General features: G+C 38.7%; 1 protein-coding gene across 2 annotated transcripts in view; it reads left to right on the top strand.

Annotated features, from left to right (window-relative positions):
- The first annotated feature begins 7,351 nt into the window (after positions 1-7,351).
- LOC131233795 (mitogen-activated protein kinase kinase 2-like) overlaps positions 7,352-24,310 on the top strand; it is a 48,477-nt gene continuing 31,518 nt past the window's right edge. For both annotated transcript variants that reach the window (XM_058230590.1, XM_058230592.1), the window contains exons 1-6: positions 7,352-7,659; positions 7,757-7,841; positions 19,335-19,469; positions 21,920-22,144; positions 22,259-22,441; positions 22,635-22,858. In XM_058230590.1, coding sequence (XP_058086573.1) covers positions 7,367-7,659; positions 7,757-7,841; positions 19,335-19,469; positions 21,920-22,144; positions 22,259-22,441; positions 22,635-22,858 — 1,145 coding nt within the window. In that variant the 5' untranslated portion in view covers positions 7,352-7,366. The remainder of the gene's footprint in view (positions 7,660-7,756; positions 7,842-19,334; positions 19,470-21,919; positions 22,145-22,258; positions 22,442-22,634; positions 22,859-24,310) is intronic.

The following is a 24,310-nucleotide window of genomic DNA, read 5'->3' as shown; positions in this document are numbered from 1 at the left end:
TAAAAAACCTAAACTAGAAAAAAATGACGAAGAATGTGGTTGAAGTTCCGCCCTTGCTTTCTCTCTTTAAAATTGTTATTAAGCCTTAATCACACTTAAAACAAGTTATATAGATTCTTCTACCTGTATTAAAAACAAAACCCGTACTTTCACAAATCCATGAAGAAGAACAATTAAAACAGACAGGACAAAAGGTGAAAGTTTTAAGAATTGATAACGATGGTGAATTTACCTCCACTAAATTTAATCAATTTTGTAAGGACGAAGGGATCGTTAGGCACAACACAGTGCGCCACACGCCCGAGAAAAATGGTGTAGCTGAGTAGAGGAATCGGGTCTCTTGGAGAGAGCCTGATGCATAATTAGTAATGATGGGTTGGGCAAGGACCTATGGATTGAGCCCGTTAAAATGGCTTACTATTCTGTGAATTGGTCTCCTTCTATGCTATTGAATGTAAAATTCTAGAAGAAATATGGGGTTGTCAAAAATAGACTACTCTTGATTGCGTACATTTGGTTGTGAGGCTTACTCTCATGTACCATCAATTGAGGGAAATAAGCGGGATCAAAGAGCAAAAAAGTATATCTTTGTTGGCTATGGTGTAAGTGTGAAATGTTATAGATTATATGACAAGGTCACACATAAAATCATCACTTGCTATGACGTTAAATTCGACCGAGGCTCCTTATTTTGCAAGAATGAATCTGTAGCGAGATCGCAGGTTACCAGCGAGATATAAGGACGACTTTAATATCACATATGTCCTTATTACATACGAAGAGGATCCATATACTCTTCACAAGGCCCTTGATGAGCTTGATGCAGAAAAGTGAAAGGCGACAATAGACGATGAGATGGACTTCTTGTATAAGAACGAGACATGAGAGCTAGTGAAGCTTCTAGTGGGCCAAAAAAGAGATTGAGTGCAAGTGGATATTTAAGAAGAAACATGATGGATACAAGGCAATGTTAGTAGTAAAGGGTTACATTTAGGGAGAAGGAATTGACTTCACAGAGATATTCACGCCGATTGTAAAGTAAGTGTCTATCAGATTCGTGTTGGCACTGGTTGACCAATACGATCTCGAGCTGGAATAGATGGATATGAAGACTGCATTCTTATACAGGGAATTGAAAAAATAGATTTACATAAAACAACTAGAAGGCCATGAAGTTAAAGTGGGGAAGAACAATGTTTACATGTTAATGAGGTCGTTATGCGTCCTAATAGTCGTCTAGGCAGTGGTATAAAAAATTTGATTCTTTCATATTGAGGCAGGAATTTACTAGGAGTGAATACGATCACCATGTCTATTATAAAATACTGAGTTATGACAAGTTCATCATTCTAGTATTGTATATTGATGACATGTTGATTGCCAGTTATAACATGTCTGAAATCGATATACTGAAGACTTAGTTATCAGGGACATTCGAAATGAAAGATCTAGGGGCTGCAAAGAGGGTTCTCGACATAGATATTCATAGATACAAGAAAAGTAGGCTTTGATCATCTTAAGCATAATACCTTGAAAAAGTGTTGATCAAATATGGGATAGATAAGGCAAAACTAGTTAGCAATCCCCTCGTGGCTCGCTTAAAGCTTTCTTCAAAATAATGTCATAAATTAAATGAAGAAAATATGATATGTCTCTTATGTCTTATTCGAATGTCTGGGCAGTTTAATGTGTGACATGGTCTATACGAGACCAAATATTTCACAGGTAGTTGGTGTTGTGAGCAAATACTTGTCAAATCCCGGCAAGCAATACTGGGAAGCGATGAAATGACTATTTTGATACATTTGAGGTACAAAGGATTACGTCTTAACTTTTAAGAAAACAGGGGTAAAATTGGTTGGGTATGGGGATTCAGATTACGTAGGCAGTAGTGATTCCAGAAAGTTGACTTCAGGTTACTTATTTGTGCTAGTGGGTGGATCAATTATTTAGATGTCGAAGCTTCTGTCGGTTGTGGCTCTTTCTATAACAGAAGCTAAGTATATGACAATGATAAAGGCATTTAAGGAAGGTGTTTGGTTGAGAGGCATGATAAATTAGTTGGGGCTTCAATAGAAGGTCGTGCCGATTAATTGTGACAGCGACAGCGCTATCGGTTTCTCTAAAAATTTTGTTTATCACTCATGTACTAAACACATTAATATTCTTTATCATTTTATTCGACATGTGCTTAAATAAGGAGACGTAACTCTGGAGAAGATTCACACCAACATGAATTCGATAGATATGCTCACTGAGGTATTTTCTGTAGAGAAGTTCAAGTTTTGTGCGACTTCTTTAGGCTTGGAAAATGCGTAAAAGAAGGACGGAGTGTGCACGAGAAGCGATGATGAAACTATGATGCAAGGCAGAAATAAGAGAAGAAGATAAGAAACTACACGTTTGATGATTTAAGAAATGGTGAAGATTGTTGTTTTATAGATGTCTTAAAATTTATAAATTCAACACTCTGTCGATGACAAGTTTGATGTCATTGAGTTTTTTTTGGATTTTCTCTAATAGGTTGCTGGACATATTGGGTGTCATTATGATGACATTAAGGAGTGTTTGATGACATCGAAGGTCAAGTTCGATGTTATTGAAGATGGGTTGATACAATTAAGAATTTCCAGAATTCCATATTTTGTCTCTGGACAGTTTTAATGGTGTTTCGATGATATCGAAGTGAGTTCGATGACATCAAAGGTTAAGTTCGATGACATCGAAGTTTCATTGAAGGTATCATCGAACAGATGCGCGAAGTTGCGAACATGCGGGATTTGTTTCCGATTTTGATTGAAACTCTTCTAAAGGCTATATATTTGGGTGTAATCGAGATTGTGAGATATATAGAGATTTCAATTTCATTCTAAGAGTTTCAAGGGTGTGGCTTGGGGATTAATTCGAGGTTATTCGAATTGGGTAATCTCTTTTCTTTTGTAATTTTCTGCTTCTATAGTGTTTACTATCGCTTTGTGCCATGGTTTTTTCCTGCAAGGGTTTTTCCATATTAAATCCACTATGTTTGCATTTTGTTTGCTTGATGTGATTGGATTACTCTACATGATTCATCTTTGTGTGCTTCCACGGTCCCCCGACATACTAAAGGTACTTAAAATCATGATATATTATATATGCCTCTTATAAATTCATTAATTGCCCAATACACATGCATTGAGTCGAAGGGTGATGGTGAGAAGAGAAATTATACAATGCATATTTGTTTGGAAGTGCTCTCCTGGCTGTTGAAGAAACATCAGACAATAACACACTCCATTGCAGAAGTAGAGTACATTGCAGCTCCTCTAGTGTATGCCGGGCAATTGGAGAGGAATACTTCATGAATTGAACCATCTGAAAAGACTTATAAGTGTTATTAGGTCCAGGTCCATGGGTCCAGCTCAATGGCTCAGTGGTAGATAAATTGTTTCAACTAATTATGGGATTGAGTGACCATGTAATATAAGTCGTATGTGAATGCGTGTGGTGTGGGTGCGTGTAAAAGAGAAAAGAAAAAAAGAAGTCAAGGTCCATCAAGTCAATCTAATGGTCCAAAAGACTTATAAGTCTAAAATGAAAATATTAAACTACTCTATTTCAACGAACAAAGTATCTAAGAAAATATTCTCAAATTGTTTAACCATTGGGATAAGTGGAACGTCAACAGCCAGGTCCATAATTTGGTCCATTTTATTTGAATTAATACGTGTGACATGACTGTGCATCAAGCAACATACACAACAAGTGTATCTAATAACTCCCTTATTATTTTTTTTTTCTTAAAAGAAGATAAAAAGAAAAGGAATTCATATTTCTTCTTCCGAAGAGGTATTGTACAAAGAGCAGGTTATCCGTTTGAACTCGCGGTGCACACTATCCCGTGATGACGACGTTCATGTTATGCTTTCACGGAGAATCGTCCACGCGGAAAAGAAATTTCCACGATAAGAAAACCCTAAACCCTTTCGCTCAGAAGAACCGCTACCGGCCGTGACACGTGGGAACGCCGTAGCTTCCGCAGGAAGTTCCTGCACTGGATGCTAGGTGGGGGCCTGGCATGATACTTCTGCAGGTGGGGCCTAACATAATACTTCTGAAAAATTCAAGCCGTAAATCCATTTTTTCATATCATATTAGACAAAAACTCGTGTGAATCCAAAACTAAAGGCAGCCGTACGAGAGTGAAAATTGGAGAAAGAGTTTACTACCGTCGAAACCTTCCTAGGCTCCACCTTGATGTTTATATGACATCCAAACCGTTTATAAGTTTGTTCTCACTTGGGTAAAGTGAAAACACAAAAAAGCTTGGCTTACGGGACTATTGTGGCCGTACGAATGTTTAAACGGTGGTCATGAATCTCTCGTGAAGCTGACTTGAGTCTTGGATCCACCTGATTTTCAGTCCCCTATCCTTAAATGAGGTGAAAAAAGAAACATCTCGGCGCTTTCTGTATTAAATGCTTTCACAGGAAATCTGCGTCCCTCCGTGGGGCCACCATGATGTATGTTTTTGTATACGAGTTTCTTGCCAAAGTCATTTATAGGATGTTCCTGTGGATGCCATGTGAGGCCCACTGTGATATTTGGGATAAATCCATCATCTATCCTTTTCGTGAGAGTATAATAGGACATGTGACCGAAGATTAGGTAAATCTGAAACTAATTTAAGCCAAACAAGAGGAAAAACAATGGAGATTCAATGACGACTGTTGAAACATTTGTACAACCACAAAAGCTGAGTATTGCTCATGAGTTTTTTGTGATTTCGAGCCAAACTTTTGTGGCCCATAAAAAGTTCTTAATGGTGGGCATTTAATCACCATGGTTTCTTATGAATGGTCCATAGTTCTTAATGGTGGGCATTTAATCACCACGGTTTCTTATGTATAGTCCATTTGAGATTTGGATCTGCTACAATTTCCGTTTTATGACCTAAAATAAGCTAGAAAGACGGATGGATGGAGATAGATATATAACATATGCATCAAAGTGGGCCCCACATCACGGCCTGACCGAATCCGCTCCCACTGAAGGCAGTATACGAGAGCTATTATTAGATTCATCCCATCCTCGCTCTATCCCACCCACACACCCATGTGGACCGAACTAGCTTGATTAGCGTGCCTGCAGCTAACCGAACAACAGTTGGGGGGAGAATGCGCATCAAATCCAATCCGTTCATCAGGTTCATTGCCACATTTTCCACTATAGCTCTAAAATTCAGTTCAATTGAAAGCTTAAGTTGGCCACAACATTGGGAGTAAAATCATGCCTAAAAAGCCATACATTCACATAATGTGGCCGACGCGAATCTTAAAATATCATTCTCTTCAGTACATCCATTCATCCTTGTGTGATGCGTCAGATGAGTGGTTTTGATGTCATTCATAAACCATTGTGGACCCCACACACAATAAGTCGATTTTAATAGTGGGACTTCCCATCTAAACTGTTCCACATGTTTTACCCCACCTGATCTTTGAATCGGCCTGACTGTTTTTGGTTCCCCGCCAGAAGATAGGTGGCGAACCTGATGGACGGGGTGGATCTAATCCACGTGAAGTTCTCCATCCACGATCAGCCAATAGTCACGGTCACACGTCACTACACGTACTCAAGCAGACGTTTTCGATCACCTTTTTCCATTGACTGGAATCCTGTACAACACCATCTCTACGTAATACGTAGAGCACCCAAGTCTGTGGGGTCCATTATTTTATATACGTAAAATCCAATCCGTCTATCAGGTTTTAAGATAGTTTTTAGGTGCTAAGGCCAAAAATAAGCCATATCCACAACACATACCGGCTACACCTCATGGAACAATGGGGATGGAATGCCAAACATAATGTAGTGTGTGGGGCCACCATGCTGTGCATCATTCATCAAAACCGTTAGTCAGATTAAAATCACCAGGATGAAGGTAAGGAACAAAAGTCATGCGGGCCATACTGTATGAACTTGGTAGTTTTGGTAGCAATAATATATTGTTCCTATTGGTGTGGTCCATATGAAATTTTAATCGATCTCTTCTATATGTACCGTCTAAATAATGGTTCTCATCTTACGGACGGAGAAAATTATATATATATATATACACACACAGGAACGCTCACCTGCAAACCAGTTCATACCTATTACATCCGAACTTTTTTGAGAACCCATCATATGTGATATGGATCCAAAATCTGAACTGTTCATGTGAAGCACCACCTCGTAAAACCCCCGAGGAGCAAGTTTTACTTTGATTTAGAACTTTGATGGGCCATGAAATATTAAAACAATTTCCTCCCTTGATTTGCATTTCTCTTTGCTATGGCTCATCAGAATTTTAGATTAGGGTGAAAATTTCCTACGTAAGGTTTCATGGGATTCCGCATCACGTGGACCGTTTAGATTAGACACCCATGACACGTGTGAAAAGGTACGCACGTGCATAGGTGCGCAGGGGAGCATCACTATATATATATATATATATATATATATATATATATATATATATATATATATATATATATATATATATATATTATGCACTGAACATAACTGATGTCGTAGACGTATTCAGTCCCTTTCCCTCTCACCACCACCTACCAAGGTGACCTAAGGCCGTGTTTGGGCGGTGAGATTAGAAGGAATTAGGTGGGGTGGGATGGAAAAGCTTAGAATTAGAATTTATTGGAATTGCATTAGGTCCCGTGCTAAATTTACTCAATGTTAGCAAGTTATGTAGGTCCCACTATAATGTGTGGGTTATATCCACACTGTCCACCCATTTTTTGAGATTATTGTAGTGCATGACCCAAAAAATAAGGTAAATCTAAAGCTCAAGTGGACCCTACTATAGAAAGCAACAGGGATTGAATACTTACTGTTGAAAACTTCTTTGGGGTTACATAAGTTTTGGATTTACCTCATTTTTAAGCCCATGTCATAAAATAAGGTTACAAATCTAATGAACAATGTAGATATAACACGTGTGTTATTCTCAATAATTTTAAATGATAGTGGATATATCCATTCAATGTACCACCATGTTACCAACAAAGCATGACATTAATCTTGCCCCATGGCAACAGGGGACAATCCCCGCCATGGGGTAATAATTATGTTGAATCATGATGTGGGCCACCCAACAGGAGTAGCTGGGATGCCCACCCTTAATTTTGCGTAGGACCCACCCTGGTGTTTATAACCATCCAATCCATTCATCGAATGCGTCCCTTCATAACAAACGAATTACCGAAAATTAACAGTACTCCAAAACTCAGGTGGGCCACACCACGTGAAGGATTGCGGTGGCCCATTTGAGTCTTGAATCATCCTGAATTTTGGAATCAAGCCATAAGGATGAGTGGTGTACGCGATGGACGGTGTGTATTTCATGCAGTTAAGTCATTTCTCACACGTTAGTGTGAAAGTGAACTGGGTAGGTAGGAAGACGCGAGGTACTTTTCCTCCCCTCTCCTTTCCACCCCTCTTTCCCTCTCCACCATTTCGGACTTACAGTGCTACAACCGGTGGAACACCTAATTTCCATGTCCCGCGGCGATTGATGTGGAAGGTAGAGGAAGCCATGAAAAGCGGTCCACGCTCCAACATCAACAAGCTCAAGCTCCATCTTCCTCCTCCAGATGAAATCTCCTTCGCCAAATTCCTGTCTGCTTCTCTCTCTCTCTCTCTCTCTCTCTCTCTCTCTCTCTCTTTCCTTTGATTTTTCTTTCTCTTGAAAATTCATCCTCTCTAACCCTTCTAGGACTCAAAGCGGCACATTCAAGGACGGCGATCTCCTCGTTAACAAGGATGGCCTCCGAATCGTCCCTCAGAACAAAGGAGAGGAGGTATGTTCATCACCATCGTTCACCTCGTTCATTCGGCCTCTTTTTAATTTGTTTACTTCCAGCTACTTTCTGATCGGTGCCCGTCGTTGATGCCCTTCTTCTCCTTGAATTTTTCTGTTGAAATGGGTTTTCGTTGCCTAATTTCTCCACCACTGTTCATCTCGTTTGCTTGTGTTTGGTATGTGGAAGTGCAATTGCTAATTTTCAGAAGATCACGTCTTCTTTAGCTTGAGGGAATTCGGTTATCTCTATTACGTATAACACGAGTAGCCGTGGGCATGGTTTTCGTGGCAATTAGATTCTCCATTTGCTGGGCCTGTTTGGATGCCTGTAACTTTTCTAAAATTTAACAAAGTTACAGGTGACTTTGTTACAGTTTGTGTTTGGGGGAGGAAAGTCACAGGTAACTTTCTCTCAACCTGTGACTTTCTTACAGGATAAAGTGGCGAAAATCTTACAGGCGCTTGAGTCGTTTTTCAAGTTACCTGTATCTTTGATACAGGTAATGGTTGAAACTTTTGAAATGAAGATCGTTGGGAAGAATCGCACCTGCATTTCCCTCTCTCAGCCTCCGTTTCCCTCTCTCAAGTCTCCTTCTCCCTCTCTCAGTCTACTTCTCCCTCTCCCATCGAGCTTCCGCAAGGTAGGAAACCCCTTTCTCAGCCTCTGCGTTGACGGACGCAGCTTGGTGAGGTGGCGTGGATAATGCAGATGATCTGTGGGGCCCACCATATTGTATTTGTTTTATCCATGCCGTCCATCCATTCTTTTGGATCGTTTTAGGGCTTGATTCCAAAAACAAGGGATATCTAAATCTCAGGTGGACCACACTACCGAAAACAATAATGATTGAAAGTCCACCATTAAAAAACTACTAGGGCCCACTGTAATGTTTGTTTCACATCCGAGCTGTTGATTAGGTCATAAAGACCTGGATGAAGGGAACAAAACAAATATCAGTTTGATCAAAAACATTGGTGGCCCACCAAAAGTTTTTAATGGTGGGTGTTCAATCAACATTGTTTCCAGTGATGTGGTCCACCCGAAATTTTGATGTACCTTATTTTTGGGCTGATGACTTAAAATGATCTGGAATAATGGATAGATGGTGTGGATGAAACAAATACATCATAGTGGGCCCACACAACATGTCACATAGGCCTTCATGGCTTACTTGAAACCGTAGAAGGCCAAAGCAATTATCATTGAGGGCTCCTGAATTTGTATTTTGATCCATTTTATAGTGATAACATCATTTAAAGATCTTGGATTCAATTTCTTGGGTCGATTTGTTTTCTTCTTTTGTTTCAATCACATGTTAGACTTAGTTACAACTTACATCCAAACAGAATTACCTGTAACTTACTTACACCTAGTAAGTAACATGTAACTTTCTTACAACTTAAAAAAGTTACAGGCATCCAAACAGGTTAAAAGGGATTCTGAAGGATTTTAAATCTAATTAAAGATTAGGCCGTGTGCTAGACGAATTTGCATCTCTATTCAGAAAAACAGGGCTAGATTCCTACCGTGATTAACCATAGTTTTAAAAATATTGGTGGGTTTTACGTACGGCTATATCTACACCAGCCAAGTTGTGGGCCACATTGTAGATGGAGCTTATCTGTAAAATCATTTGCAATCAGTGCAGTTCTAACCATCCAATTGGTGGCTTTTGAATGGATGGTTAGTAGTAAATTGCAAGGGCAAGATCAGATAGTAAATATCATGTTCTCAATGTAATATTTAGGTTGCGCCCCATCCAAACCTGAGTCTGATATTTGGATGGCTTGGATTGCTGTAAAACAATGCCATGTGTATGGTTGTGGTGAACTATCAGAGGATAGCATGTAAAGAAACCAAATTTTTACAACTACTTCACCTCTCCTCTCTCCAACCATTTGCACATCGTTTCCTCTAGCAGGTGCCAACTCTACTAGTAGTTAGATAATGGTAGCCATATATGTTTGCACTTATGAGCTAAAAAAGTATGAGGTTACTTGTTACCCTCCTACTTACTCATGAGTTTGTCTTGCCCCACATGCACCCTCTCCGCATGGACTTCTCCACGTAGCATATGTGCCAACCTAGCAATTTTGTAGGGCTTCTAAGTGGAGCTTAAGGCAGCCTCTCTATGAGTGATGAACATATGCAATAAAAAAAACAGGATGACCTACTCATTAGTTGGGCCAGGCTTAAAAAATCTCGTGATAATCCACATTCAACATATGCTTGTGGATTGTGGCTTGCTTGGTGAAGTTAACCATCACGTTCTTTTCATGCATTCACACCAACTTATGCACTTCAGATGTCCCAGAAACTTTCAAGTTTGGCATATATTGTGTGTAAAGGTGCATATGGAGCTACTTGACCTCCTCTCACATATTCCATCATTTCTCCATTCTCTCTTAGATATATTGTAATTTTTTTTTCTTCTTTATCTTCTTCTTCTTCTTCTTTAATGCTAAAATGGAGATTGGGATGGAGTAAACCTTGTTGCGATTGCCAATTTGTCCCCGGCCTAGGTAAAGGAGGATGGTTGATGTTAGGTAGAATGCCGCTCGTCAAACTTTTGCCAAACCATTATGAGAGGATACAGTAAACTGACCCCAAATAGTTAGGAGAAGGGTATGGTCATGATGATGATATCAAATAGGGATTAGATGGACTTCCTTTAGTTTGTAGTTATTTTGAACACTTGTAGTTCCAAATGACGTTGGAAAAGGGTTTAAAAATTGGTTCCTGTGTACCATATTGATCACCACCGTAACTGGTTTTTATCGCTCCATATTGCTCCATATTGGTACAATACAGCCATATCGCCGATGGATGAAATTGTTTGATATTGGGGGATATATACCAGTTTCGGACGATACTCTATAAACCTTGCATTGGGATCAAATTGGGTATCATTTGAAAGCTTATCAAGTTATCTATCAAATGTGTCATTGATCATGAAGATGAGAATAATGGGTTTTAGTCAAAAAGTGTTTTGCTGCGTGTCAAAGAAGTTTAGTTGGATAAGCTTTTATTTCTTTTTGATGAGGTAAGTTTGTTTCCTTTTTGGAAACTTATTTCGACTAGGTTATGTAATCAATAGAGGTTGTAAAGAAGAAACTATAGTGATGGAGAGAACTTTTCTCACTGTATTAGATTAGGGTAGGGTGTCTCATATATAAAGCACAAGAGGGACATAGAGCGACCAAGATGTGCTTGGTTAGTTACAAAGACAAAAAGTGAAATAACCAAGAGAAATTTTAAGAAAATGAAAGACAAAATGATTACCCATCTTTTTTTCCTTTAGATTCCCCAAGTTGAGTACTCCAAGCAAGTAATGAAAACTTGGTAGAAAGAAGCTAGTGTCTTGGACTAGATATTCCTATGGTGTAAATATCTACTACTTGCTGCATGGTAGATACATATACTGGACGAGTTTCACCAAGCTCTATTTTCTCCCTCAATAAAGTTATGTTTTCATCTTCACGTCACTTTGACTGTTCCTGGAGTGATCATGAGGCTAGATAATAACCAAGTTCATTAAGTAAATGACATAGTCAAGTGATCTTGGCAGTTGCCACAACCTTGTCATGTTATTTTGCTTTGGCATTGGAATGAGAAAGAGTATGTTGAGCAGGAAATTGGATTGCTGCTTGCACAGTGACAAACAATTGGCAGAATGACAAGTATCAAAATCACCAATCTCATTGGAATTTGTGAAGCTGACAGAGAAAAAGATGCTGCAGGTAGGATGGAAAAGTAAAATCCATGATTCAATGGAAAATGTGATCCAAAATGCCTTTGGCTGCTTGAAGACAAGGCTCCCTAGGAGCATGAAAGGAACTGCTAGACCTTGATTAACGGGTGATGGCGAAGCCTAGCCGAGTGAAGCCCACATAATGAAGCGGGCCAATTGTACGGTGAAATGTGAATGAATTACAAAGCGAGGGGCTTGTTAAGAACTATGGGTGGATTCACTTGTTAACAATTATGCATGCCAAATTTGTTCAGAAGCTCTGTAATATATTTTCGTTAATGAAAATGCATGCTATTATTAATCCAAGAGGTTTCAGTACCAAGAAAGTAATGTGAGTTGCTCAAGTCCATTGAAAATTATGCATAAAGAACATGTTTGAGATTCTGGAGTGCTAGTTACGACAGAATCATTCTCAGAAATGATTGTATCATCAACATAAATTAGGATGATGGCAATGCCAACGAAGATGTGATGGAAATTGTCAGAAAAGAAAAGAATTCGAGAGAGAAGAAAAGAGTGCTTAGGTTTGGACGCCCAACCCTTATTTATAATAAGTGTTACAATTACATATATGCCCTTAAGACAAAAGAGAGACTAAAGAGAGAAGAAAGGGCAAATAAGGAAATAAGAAATAAACTGCTAAAGCCTAAAAAAACCAAGAACTAAAGTCCCATAGTCATAGGCCTAGTAAGGCTGCACACAGGCCCACACATGCACACACCTACACTCCCCCTCAAGTTGAGGCATAAATATCAATCATGCCGAGCTTGCCAAGAACATATCGTCCAACTTCCACAGTAAGAGCCTCAGTGAAGATATCCATCAATTATGTAGAAGATGGAACAAAGGAGTGGAAATAATGCCAATAACAACCTTCTCACAAATAAATTGGCAACTAGCTTCAAAATGTTTTGTTCTCTCAAGAAAAATTGGATCAAAAGCTATGTGAATTGTAGCTTGATTGTCGCAATATATCGGTATATGAGTCTTCATAGGAAATCCCAATTCAGTAACAAAGCTTTTCAACCATATAATTTCACATAACATATTTTCCATAGCATAATACTCTGCTTCAACAGTGAACCGAGCAACAAATGTCCACTTCTTGGTCCTTTAGGCAACTAAATTACCGCAAAAAAAAGTATAGTAGCCTATTGTAGATCGTCTATCATTTGGTGAACCCGCCCAAATTAAATAAGAATATCTTTCAACATCTAGATTATTATGATAGTTAAATAAGACGCCATGTGCTAGAGATGATTTAATGTAGCTTAAAATATGACAAACTGCTTCGAGATGACTTGAACGGGGAGTATGCATGAACTGACTAACTAAACTCATTGCATGAGATAGATCTGGGTGAGTAATTGTCGAATATATTAATTTCCCAACCAATGTTCAAAATATCGGTATCGCGGAATGTATTGTCGCCTTCGGATACAGATACGTATCGGTTATTGCATGGGATGTATCGTTTGTATCGCTTAGTTTATCGCACTTTTTGGGAAACATTGGGAAAATAGTTGAAATTTTCAATGAAACTTCAGGGATTATTAAAAAAAGGCCTTAATACACTCTTTTAAATAATAAAATCTCAAAAAAGAAGTGCATATAATAAGTTTCCTTTGCATAGGGTCCTAAGCTATGCGCTGTCCGATTGAATTATATTTAAATATGATGCATAACATTTATAAATGTATTAAGACATGTATATCCACACCATCCATCTGTTTTGCCACCTTAATTTATGAAACCATGTCAAAAATGAATCAAATCCAATTATTAAGTGGACCATGCCATAGGAAACAATATTGATTGAAGGCCCTACCTTTAAAACCTTCTTAGGGCTCACCTTAATGTTTTCATAGTGTTTATTTACCATCCAATTTGTTGATAAGTTCACATAAGCTTGGATGAAAGGAAAAAACAAATATCAAATTGATCTAGAACTTTTGTGGTCCATTAATAGTCAATCACCACTTTTTCCTTTGGTATGGTCCACCCGATAATTGGATGTGCTTTGTTTTTTAGATAATACACTAAAATGATTTGGAAAAACGAATGAACGACATGGATACAAAATACATGCATTAAGGTGGGCCCCGCATTAAGGGCCGCGCCGTCTTGGGTGAGTATTAGGTCTCACCTAATCCGCTCTCCAATTCCTGACGTTGACATCTTTACTTTTTGATAGGTCTTGGCTCAAAAAACGAGGCAGATTGTGTGGGCCCCATGCATTGTATCCACGCTGTCCATTCATTTTTTCGGATCATTTTAAAGCTTGAGAAAAAAATAGGGCAGATCCAGAGATCAAGTGGACCACATCAGAGGATGTAGGTAATATGGTGTGACCCTGTCTGTTCGGCCACCTCGACGTAATATGGTGTATCTACATCGTCAATTCATTTTGACAGATCATTTTAGGAAATGGGCCAAAAAATGATGTAAATCCAAATCTGAGGTGGACTGCACCACACAAAAAAGTGGTCATTAAATGGCCACCATTGAAAATTTTTTTTGGGGGCTACAAAAGTTTTGGATTAAGCTAATATTTATATTTTCTCTTCATCCAGGTCTATCAGACCTTATGAACAGATTGGATGGCAAATAAACATCATGGTGGGCCCTAGGAAAGCTTCAATGGTGGATAGCATTGCCACCGCGACTTCCTTTCATGTGGTCCACTTGAGCCTTATATCTTATACTCTAAAATGACCTATCAAAATGGATGGACGGTGTGGATAAAACACATATATCATGGTGGGCCCTACAGAGCCCCTGACAGGACCGTTCGTCTCCAAGGCTCTCAATTCGTGTCAGACGCGGATTTCCTGCAAAAGGCTTTTGCGGGAAGTTCCTGCGCTGGGATGGTAGTGGGCCGTCCATCCATTTTGTGAGCTCATTTTAGGACATGTGACTGAAAATGAGGTGGATCCAAAACTCAAGCGGGCCATACGAGAGGGAAAATTAGGGAAAGAGTTTCCCACCGTTGAAACTTTCCTGGCCTCCACCTTGATGTTTATATGCCATCCAAACTGTTTATGAGGTCTTTCTCACTGGGATGAAGTGAAAACATGAAAAACTTATCCTGATATGAAACTTTTGTGGCCATAAAAATGTTTCAACGATGGTCACTGAATCCCTACTGTTTCCTCTCGTGCAGCCCACTTGAGTTTTGGATCCACCTCATTTTTGTTCGCATGTCCTAAAATGAGCTCGTGAAACGGATGGACGTGGCAGATTTCTCACAAACATCACAGTGGACCCCACCTAGCATCCCAACATAAAAACTTCATGCACGAAAGGCTTTCTCATGAAATCCGTGTTTGACCGCGCGTGATAAAAAAAAAGGCTTGGAAGCCATTTTTGGAAGCAGAGAGGGTTTCGGCCTTCTGGAACCCTAAAACCCTAATTTTTCTCCCAAATCTCTGGATTTCTCCGGCTTTTTTCACATTATCTTCTGAAATCAATTCCATTTTCAAGCAATAATCTATTCGAAGAATGAAAAAAAAGGGAATCAGAGATTTTCTTTGCACTAACCTACGGACAACACGCTTCGATTCGAATGGCCCACCAAATGCAGCTTCTGATCAGCGCATTCTCTTTTACAAGTACGGAAATCCACCTTGTTGAAAGTTTCTCTCTCTCTCTCTCTCTCTTAATTTTTTTTTGGATATTTATGTACAATAAAAAATTTCGTGGTATCTTCTGACGGGTTTCGCATCACTGGATTGCGATACCGATAATATCGGCTGATAGTATCGATATTGTGAACACCGCTCCCAACTAAGCGTTGGTACATGTACGGATCATCAAGAAGTTTCCCATCATATGACTTGAGCTTCTTATTGACTTCCAATGGAGAATAAGTAGTTTGACATCGAGTTTACAAGGTGAAGTTAACAAATCATTGACATATTTTTGTTGAGACAAATTTCTTCCCTTCTTAGAACGAGAGACTTCAATTTGAAGAAAATATTTTAGCGGTTCGAAATCTTTGATGTCAAACACATGCTCAGATATAATTTCAACTCAAATACTATTTACATCGTCATCTGTAACAAGGATATCATCCATATAGACACTCATAATCATGGTCCCCCGCACATGCGTCTTACAAAATACAAAATGGTTGGAGTGAATCCAATATGAATTAAGGCCCTACTAAACTTATCGAATCAGGCTCGAGGAGCCTGCTTCAATTCATATATTGCCTTGTCAAGACAACGTACCTTCATTTTCTCCTCATTTCAAGCAAATCCATGAGGGGGAAGTGTATAGATCTCCTTTGTCAAATCACCATTTAAAAAAAGCATTCTTAACATTTAATTGGTGTAGGTGCCAATGTAGATTGGTAGCAAGAGAAATGATCACCCACATAGAGTTCATCTTAGCAACAGGAGTAAATGTCTTAGTGTAATCCTCTCAAAAAGTCAGTGTATATCTCTCAAAGGTGGGCTTTATGTTGAGCAATACTGACATTAGGATTGTACTTGAAAGCATACCCCCAACAACAACCCACAGGATTCTTCCCAGTTGGTAACTGAGTTATCTCTCATATATGATTCTTTTCAAGAGCTATCATATTCTCCTCCATAGCTTGACGCCACAAGGGATAAATAAGTGCTTCATTAAGATTTTTAGGAATGATGGAGGAAGGACACTCAAGAGTAGAAACAAAAGACCTGTGGTGAGGAAACAGAGTGATAGGAAATAAAACGTTGAATGGGATAATAAGTACACATTCTTTTCGCTTTTTTAACAGCAACAAGTAAATCCAAAGAAGAGTCTAAATATGGATCAATTTAAATAGGCAAACAGTAGGAACACTGTTAGTACTTGTCAGCAAAGGAGCATGCTTCGAGATATCTTGAGAGATAATTGGAGTACAAACATTCCTTCTTTTATATGCCTTCAAGTTGGACTTAATGGAATCATAAGCAACCTTGTATCTAACATTATCAGGTTTAGAAGAGAAATGCACTATTTGATCAGACTTAAGTACAGGAACAAGAAGAACCATAGAGTTGTGCGCCCCTTGTTCGGCAGGAAAGTGTGAAGTGTCTTCAACAAATTTAACATCCATCGAGACAATGCCTTTTAGAAATTGAATCAAAACATTTATACCCTTTTGCAAAGACAAATATCTTAAGAAAGTACATTAGACAACTCGATTTCATAGTTTATTTTTATGAGGATCAGTGTTATAAACATAACAGACACACCCAAAGACTCACAATGGAATTTCAGAGATAGGGTGGAATGTCAAAAAATATTAAATGGGTGACTCCCTGACAATAACCTACACGATTAATAAAATAGCAGGTTGTAAGAACAACATCTGATAAAAAAGATTTATGAATAGACATACAAGTAAGAAGAGCATGAGTAACTTGTAAAAGATGTTTATTCTTCCTTTCAACAATTTCATTTTGTTGTGGGGTATATGCACATGTGGTTTGAGAATTAATAACATGCTCCTGAAAACAAGATATCATATGATGGGAAAGATATTCCTTTGCATTATCCATATGAAGAGTATTAATATTCACAATGAATTAATTTTTGGCGTGAACACTTTGAAAGGAGCTAACCTCATCTTTAGCTTTCATTCAATAAATTCATGTCATACAACAAGCATCCTCAACAAATGAGATAATATTTAAATCCATTGGATACAATAGGAATTGGACCCCATATATCCGAACGAACCAAAGATTCTATTGGACCATTTTTTCACCGGAGGATAAACAGATTTATGGTGTTTGTCTAGAACACAAGACTCACACTATAAGTTCTTGACATCACTAGATTCAACTGACACAAGTAACGAAGACTGTAAGACTGACTCGAGGGATGACCAACCCGACAATGCTAGATATAAAGGCCTTGATTCTTGACACTAACATGCTCACTAATATGACTTGAAATATTTGAACGAAGAACGTATAATCCATCATTCTCATGTTACCACCAAGTAGCTTCTTTGTCCTTACATCGTGATTCGTGAAAGACACAATGATTAGGATAAAGGTCATACTACAATTTAGGTGCTTCGTAATTGTACTAATTAATAACAAATTAGATGCAATATTAGGACCCAATAAGACAGATTACAATGAGAACAACGAAGAAATAAAAACAATACCCTTTCTCCCAATGGGCATTAGAGTACCATTTGCTAATTTCACACAACCTAAATACGGATTAGGAGTAAATGAAGAAAAAGAACCAGATGTACCTATTATATGATCGGTAGCCCTTGAATTAATTACCCAAGGACTTGACTCGGAAGTAGTATGAAAAGCAGTAGATGTATGACCTGCCTGAGCCAAGGAAGTGGATGAAGAGGCCTTATTTTGAGTAACATCCCTTAACAGAGCATCATACTCGGTTTTTTAAAGATGAACCATATCACCATCTGATGGAACCGTGGGTGAAGTTGTCAAAGGTATCGTGTCCCCAATAGTAGTCTGAGAATCCTTGCTATTAGAGGTAGTAAAATTGGCCGCTTGACCTTGAGGATGATCATGAAGAACCCAATAATAGTCAACAAATGTCCATGCCTGCTACAATGAGCACATAGGTGATCCATTCCACGACCACGACCAAGACTATGACTACGACCTCTACCACCATTGCGACCACCTTTTCCTATACCTCGTCCACGGCCAACACTGGTATTATCAATGTTTTTGAATCTTGTTACTAAAGCTGATTTCTCAACCACATGTGATTCCATAGCTGTCCGACGCTTCTCTTCATGTAATAGTAAGGCATGCACACTGTTAAGGGATGGTAAGGAGGGTGATCCAAAAATTTGAATGCGAACAAGTTTGAATTCAGTATTAAGATGGTTCATTTGCTTTGATTCGTCGAATCACACTCAAACATTGTGATTTGATCCCCAAAATAGACCAAGATTGAGCTAAAATTAGTTTCTAAGATCCCTCTGGGTTTGGAGTGCGTGAAAAAGAGGGAAAAAAAGGTGAGTAGAAAAATTGCAAAAGGGGGCCTTTATAAGATGTATCGGCTTATACAATCCATCTTTTTGGGTTTGAACGATTCACCCCCCATATCCCATATTGGAGGGGGCTGATATGGATACGATACGGTTGTATCATTTCTAAAACTGGGGGGGGGGGGGTAGAGAGAGAGAGAGAGAGAGAGAGAGAGAGAGAGGAGAGGAGGAGGCTGAAACGCAAAACAGGTGGTAGGGCTGTCAATGGGCCAGGCTCGGGCCAAGTGGAATTTTGAATAGGTCCAGCCAGAACGGTTTAAACTCTCGGTCAAAGCCAATCCTAGGCCCTGCTTATTGACAGCCGTACCGGGTGGGGTCACCTCCAGGAAAACTAAGAGACTGCTCCATTAGGCTTCTTCTTGGAATAGATTCTGCATATGTATCCACTTATTCTTTTTATTTTTGATAGGCAAAGCTATGACTTCTTTTAACTCTACCAAGGGAAGCACATTGAGTATTTACCTCTCCCATGGTAGTTTTTTTGAAGTTCCATTTTTGAGAGAAATATGGGGTGGGATCTAATTTCAAAGAAGTCAAATAATAGAAATGTATTACTTCCATGTTGTCATACTTTTGCCAGTATTCAGGATTCAAGTTGTCTTATTTTTAATGTGATCTATGCATCCTTATTAACCTGTAGTTGTTCTATGCCTAAAACATACAGCTTTCCAGTTTTGAAATTTGAACTTCTTTGTTGTGTATGCATTTTTCTGTACAGCCTCCTGTTATAAAACCATCGGACAACCAGTTGACTTTAGCCGATGTAGACACTATTAAAGTGATTGGAAAGGGTAGTGGTGGGGTTGTGCAACTAGTGCGCCACAAGTGGACTGGCCAGTTCTTTGCTCTGAAGGTATTGTGTGAATTTAAACTTGAAGCTTCTTCGGTGCTATAATTTTTCACTTATCTCAAAATTTGACACTATTTATTCTCACCTCTGAAGTGAATAAGGTTGGTATTTCTTTCTTATCCTTTAACAGTTTGCATGAAGGTCACCTTGCAATAGACATTATTCGCTACCATTTTTATTTTTATTATAATTCATTCCTTGCCATGTTAGACACAAGCTCCGGGTAACAAGCATTTTAAATGAGGATAAGAATATCAGCCTCCTTGACTTCTTGACCTTGAAAAGGTACCAAGATGAATGGGAGATGCTTTTAGTGTAGATTCTGTTATAAGTTTAAAGTTTCTTGTCATTCCAAGAGTTTTAGGAACAGAAACAATGCAGTGTTCTTGCTGATGATAGCGATTTAATGTTGTTTAAAAGATTTCTGAGTGGATTTGTTTCACTCTGCTAATGGGGAAACTTGAAATTGAAGCTTGAAAAACTCAATTGTTTTATGAAAAACTTGATATGTTTTCCCCAATTGAACTAATTTGGGTCTTTTTTGTTTGTTTGTTTGTTTTTGTAAACGAATACAAAAACTGAAAATCACCCTTTTGATTTCCTCTCAAGCATTTTGAATTTAAGGGGCTTGGGTGGTTGGACTCGAATTCTAACACCACTTGAAGCATATTCTTTTGTCTCTTTTCCCTCAAAATCATTGATCTTTGTGATTTGGGTGCTTTTTTTTTTTTCTAGTATTTTACAAAGTAACCATTTCCACATGTTAGAAAGCAGTCATTGAGTTCATTTCTCCTCTGCACTGAGGTTTTGAGTTGCCCACTTTGGGAAGGATTCAGAAAATGGTTTGTGGAATTTTTTTTTTCTCTCCCAATCCCAGATCTGTCTTCTTGGGCAGAAATGATCATATCCAATTGGGTTGTTTCTTCATCATCATCTAAACCTTATCCCAACTAATTGGGGTTGGCTACATGGTTCTCTTCTGGCCATCCACTTTATCAAGGGCCATAACTTTTGTTAGACCATAGGTCATCCGGTCTTTTCCTAGTACCTCCACCATTAGTTGCAGGATCCTTCTAATTAGGTGGTGCTCCAGCCTCAAATCCCCACTTCGGGCTTCTGGTTGTGCTCATGCTCCTGCCCCTGCTTCTCACCTATTTATACTTGTTTACATTTTGAAAGAGACGCTTTCTTGCCTCTCCACCCGTAGTTGTTGCTGCTTGGTGCAACTATACCCCCACCCACCTCCTTTTGGGACTTACCCTTGCACTTTTAGAGCCTTCAAACAACTCACTTAGAAATTGGTGCGGTTCTTGGTCTCTGTTGCACATGACCATACCATCCAAGTGTTGTTAACCTTATCTTATTACCTATCGGTTACTCGATGCTACCCCTTAAATTCCCTCAAATGCATTTATTTCTAATTCTATCCTTCCTTGTTTGCCACTCATCAGTCTCAACATCCTCACATTATAGTTACACTCATCCTATGGGCATGTTGTTCCTTAACTGTCCAACACTCTTATCTCATAAAGCATGGCTGGTCTTATAGCTGTCCTACAAAATTTCCCTTTCAGTTTGAGTGGTCTGCGACAGTCACATAAAACTCTAGAGGCACATCTCAATTTCTCCCACCCCACTTGAATTCTATGGGCAACATTCTTCTCATCCTCTCCACTCTCAATTACTGACCCAAGATATCGGAAGTAGTCATTTTGGGAAACTTCTTGGGTCTGCAATCTTTGCTAATTCCTCATTTCCACTCCTATTGTAACTAAAATTGCACTCCATGCACTTTGTTTTAGTCCCGCTAATTTCAAATCCTTTAGATTCTAAAGCACCTCTCCATAAATCTAGTTGTGTTTATGATTTCTTGATTGGTTATGTTTGCTTTGAAATTAAAATTGCCTACAGAACTTGATTGAGTGCAGGACAAAACTACAAAAGAATGATAGTGAAGGGAGATAAGAAAAAGGTGCTATACATAATTGTCTCTCTGAATTTTTTAGTTTCCCTTCAGAATCATACATTGGTTTAAATACCTTTAACAAAATTAGTAGACGTTTGGATGTATGAACATGCTTGAGGAAGTAGGATGATATTGCATCAATTAGAAAATAAACAAAAAAAAAGAGGACAAATGATCTACCCTTGGACATGTTGTCATTAACTATAGACACACGCATGCTGTTGCAAAGATTTGTAGATGAACATGCATGAAAATGCTAGGAAACACTACAATTTAATGTTGGCACTTCTTTCTCTTTTTGCTCCATGTATAACCAATGTTCTTAACAAGTCTAGAAGGGCTAATTATCATGTGGTTTCCATTTGCACTATGATCCCATTATCAATTATCTCTTAAGCAAAAAATGTAGGATTTTCATTCATTATAGACCTAACAATGCATTTCACTTATTTAATGAATATTTCTGACAGTCTCCTCCAAAATGCAGGAAATCCAAATGAATATTTTGGAGAGTGTCCGCAAGCAGATTGCGCAGGAATTGAAGATTAATCAGTCCTCACAATGCCCATATGTTGTCGTGTGTTACCACTCTTTCTATGATAATGGGGTCATATCTATAGTTTTAGAGTACATGGATGGTGGGTCGCTTGCGGATTTTCTGAAGAAAGTCAAATCAATTAAAGAGCCATATCTTGCTGCTATTTGTAAGCAGGCCAGTGTTCATGGAAGAAGGAATTTTGTTGCATTCTTTGACTCTAAGACTATCTATACTTAAATGCACCATATTTTCTTCCTGTTGAAGATGTGTATTTCTTGTTTCATGCAGGTACTCAAGGGTTTGATGTATCTTCATCATGAAAAACACATAATCCATAGAGATTTAAAACCGTCAAATTTATTGATTAATCATAGAGGAGAAGTCAAGATAACTGATTTTGGTGTTAGTGCCATATTGGCAAGTACCTCTGGTCAGCGGGATACTTTTGTTGGCACTTACAACTACATGTCGGTGCGTATATCTTTAGTACCTCGGAAAAGCAGGTGCTTTGAGTTTCTTTTCATTTCTAGGAGAGCACTTGTCTCTGTAGTCTTCCTGATGTAGCACAATGAAGTATTGGAATACTTCCCCATGTTTTTCCTGTAACTTTATTTATGCTTGAAGCATGTGTGTTGTTGTTGTTTATGTTGAATGTGTTTAACAGCCAGAGAGAATCAGTGGAGGCACCTATGGCTACAAAAGTGACATTTGGAGCTTGGGGATAGTTTTGCTGGAGTGTGCCACGGGCAGATTTCCTTATTCACCGCCTGAACAAGAGACTGGATGGATTAACTTTTATGAGCTTTTGGAAGCAATTGTTGATCAACCATCACCTTCCGCATCTTCTGACCAATTTTCCCCAGAGTTCTGCTCATTTATTTCAGCATGGTAAAGTTGGAACCTCTGTACCTTACGTAGTAACTTGGCCAGAATGGTATCTTAATAGATTTAACTGGAATCATGATTTTCAAATTGCTTTATGCTTATCGAATCGTTCATCACTGATACTGGTTTGTATCGCCCCATATGACCCCTGTCTCAGGCTGTTTTGGGCTGATACAGCTGTATCGTTCACGGATGATACTGGTGCCTATCGGGTGATATGTACCGGCATCAGAAGATGCATCAAACCTTGATTGGAATCATATTTTTTCCACCTTGTTCTTCACCAATTTTTTGGTTATTTATCAGGTTTAACCTCTTTGGTATTCACATAAAAACTGCAATCATGTTGTTCCGTTTTTACTTTTAACACAATAGCCTTAGTCTCTATGAAGTGTTTCTGCTGCCACACATACACTAGATGGCATCCATTCATAGTCTGAGGCAGATCTCTTAAACTGATTCTATTCTATTTTTAAGCATGGAGAAAGACACCGGTTTACTCCATTTTAGTTAGTCCGGATTTTTAATCCGCCAAAGATATATCCAACTACCAGCTTGCAATTGATTATATTATTATAGTAAATGAGGCATGCAATATGCATGCTTTACATAGAGGATAAGCAGTTGAATCCCCTTCCTCCCTTGCTTACGGCTCCGGCTCCGGACCTGAAGTGGTGGATTGGGCACCTGAATGGGGAGAAGGCTAGATGATCTTCCTTTTGCTTCTAGGCATTACCAAGGTTTATGATACTCAGGCGGCCCTGCCAGAAAACTTTGGGTCCCCTTTCAGGTCTATGTTAGGTGGGATGCCCCTGGTAACTTTATAGGTATGATATAATGCCTCATCTTTGGGTCTTAGCTAGAGATTTTGTCAAATAGTTTTCTTGAAGCTATCTGCCTTAGTATTTATTTTTTGGGTGCAAATCTCCACATTTTATATAAATATTTTGGAATATGTTAACTTTTTTCTTAAATTTTATTTTTGGGTATTTTCTAACCATCTTTGGAAGTCTTATGCACATACAATATTTTTTGGATTGACCTTGAGATGAATATGCGACTGTGAGGGATCTCTTCTCCATGTCTATGGTTATCACTGTTCCACTTCTCCTTTCTGGGTTTTTTGCTGTGCTTACACTTGGGGACATTGGGCACTCCTGGAAATGACATGATACAAAAACAATCTGTATGGACAAAGTGTTCCAGTGATGTCATAAAAAGGTGAGGCATGTTGGCCACTTTAACTGAGATGTATAGAGAATGCTAGTGTATTGTATTTATTGTGTGACCTTTTAGTGTAAGTGCATGTGCACACTTCCCTATTCCCCTGCAGTGTACTATATGCTTTTTCATAATAAAATATTATGTGTTAGGGCATGCAAGCCCAACACATCATCTCTCCTAAACTCTCCTCCTCCTTCTCTCTCAATATTCTCATCTCTTCTTCACATTATC

Source organism: Magnolia sinica, chromosome 18 (genome assembly GCF_029962835.1).
Source record: "Magnolia sinica isolate HGM2019 chromosome 18, MsV1, whole genome shotgun sequence".
NCBI classification, from domain to species: Eukaryota; Viridiplantae; Streptophyta; class Magnoliopsida; order Magnoliales; family Magnoliaceae; genus Magnolia; species Magnolia sinica.
This window is presented reverse-complemented; position numbering and strand designations above follow the sequence as displayed.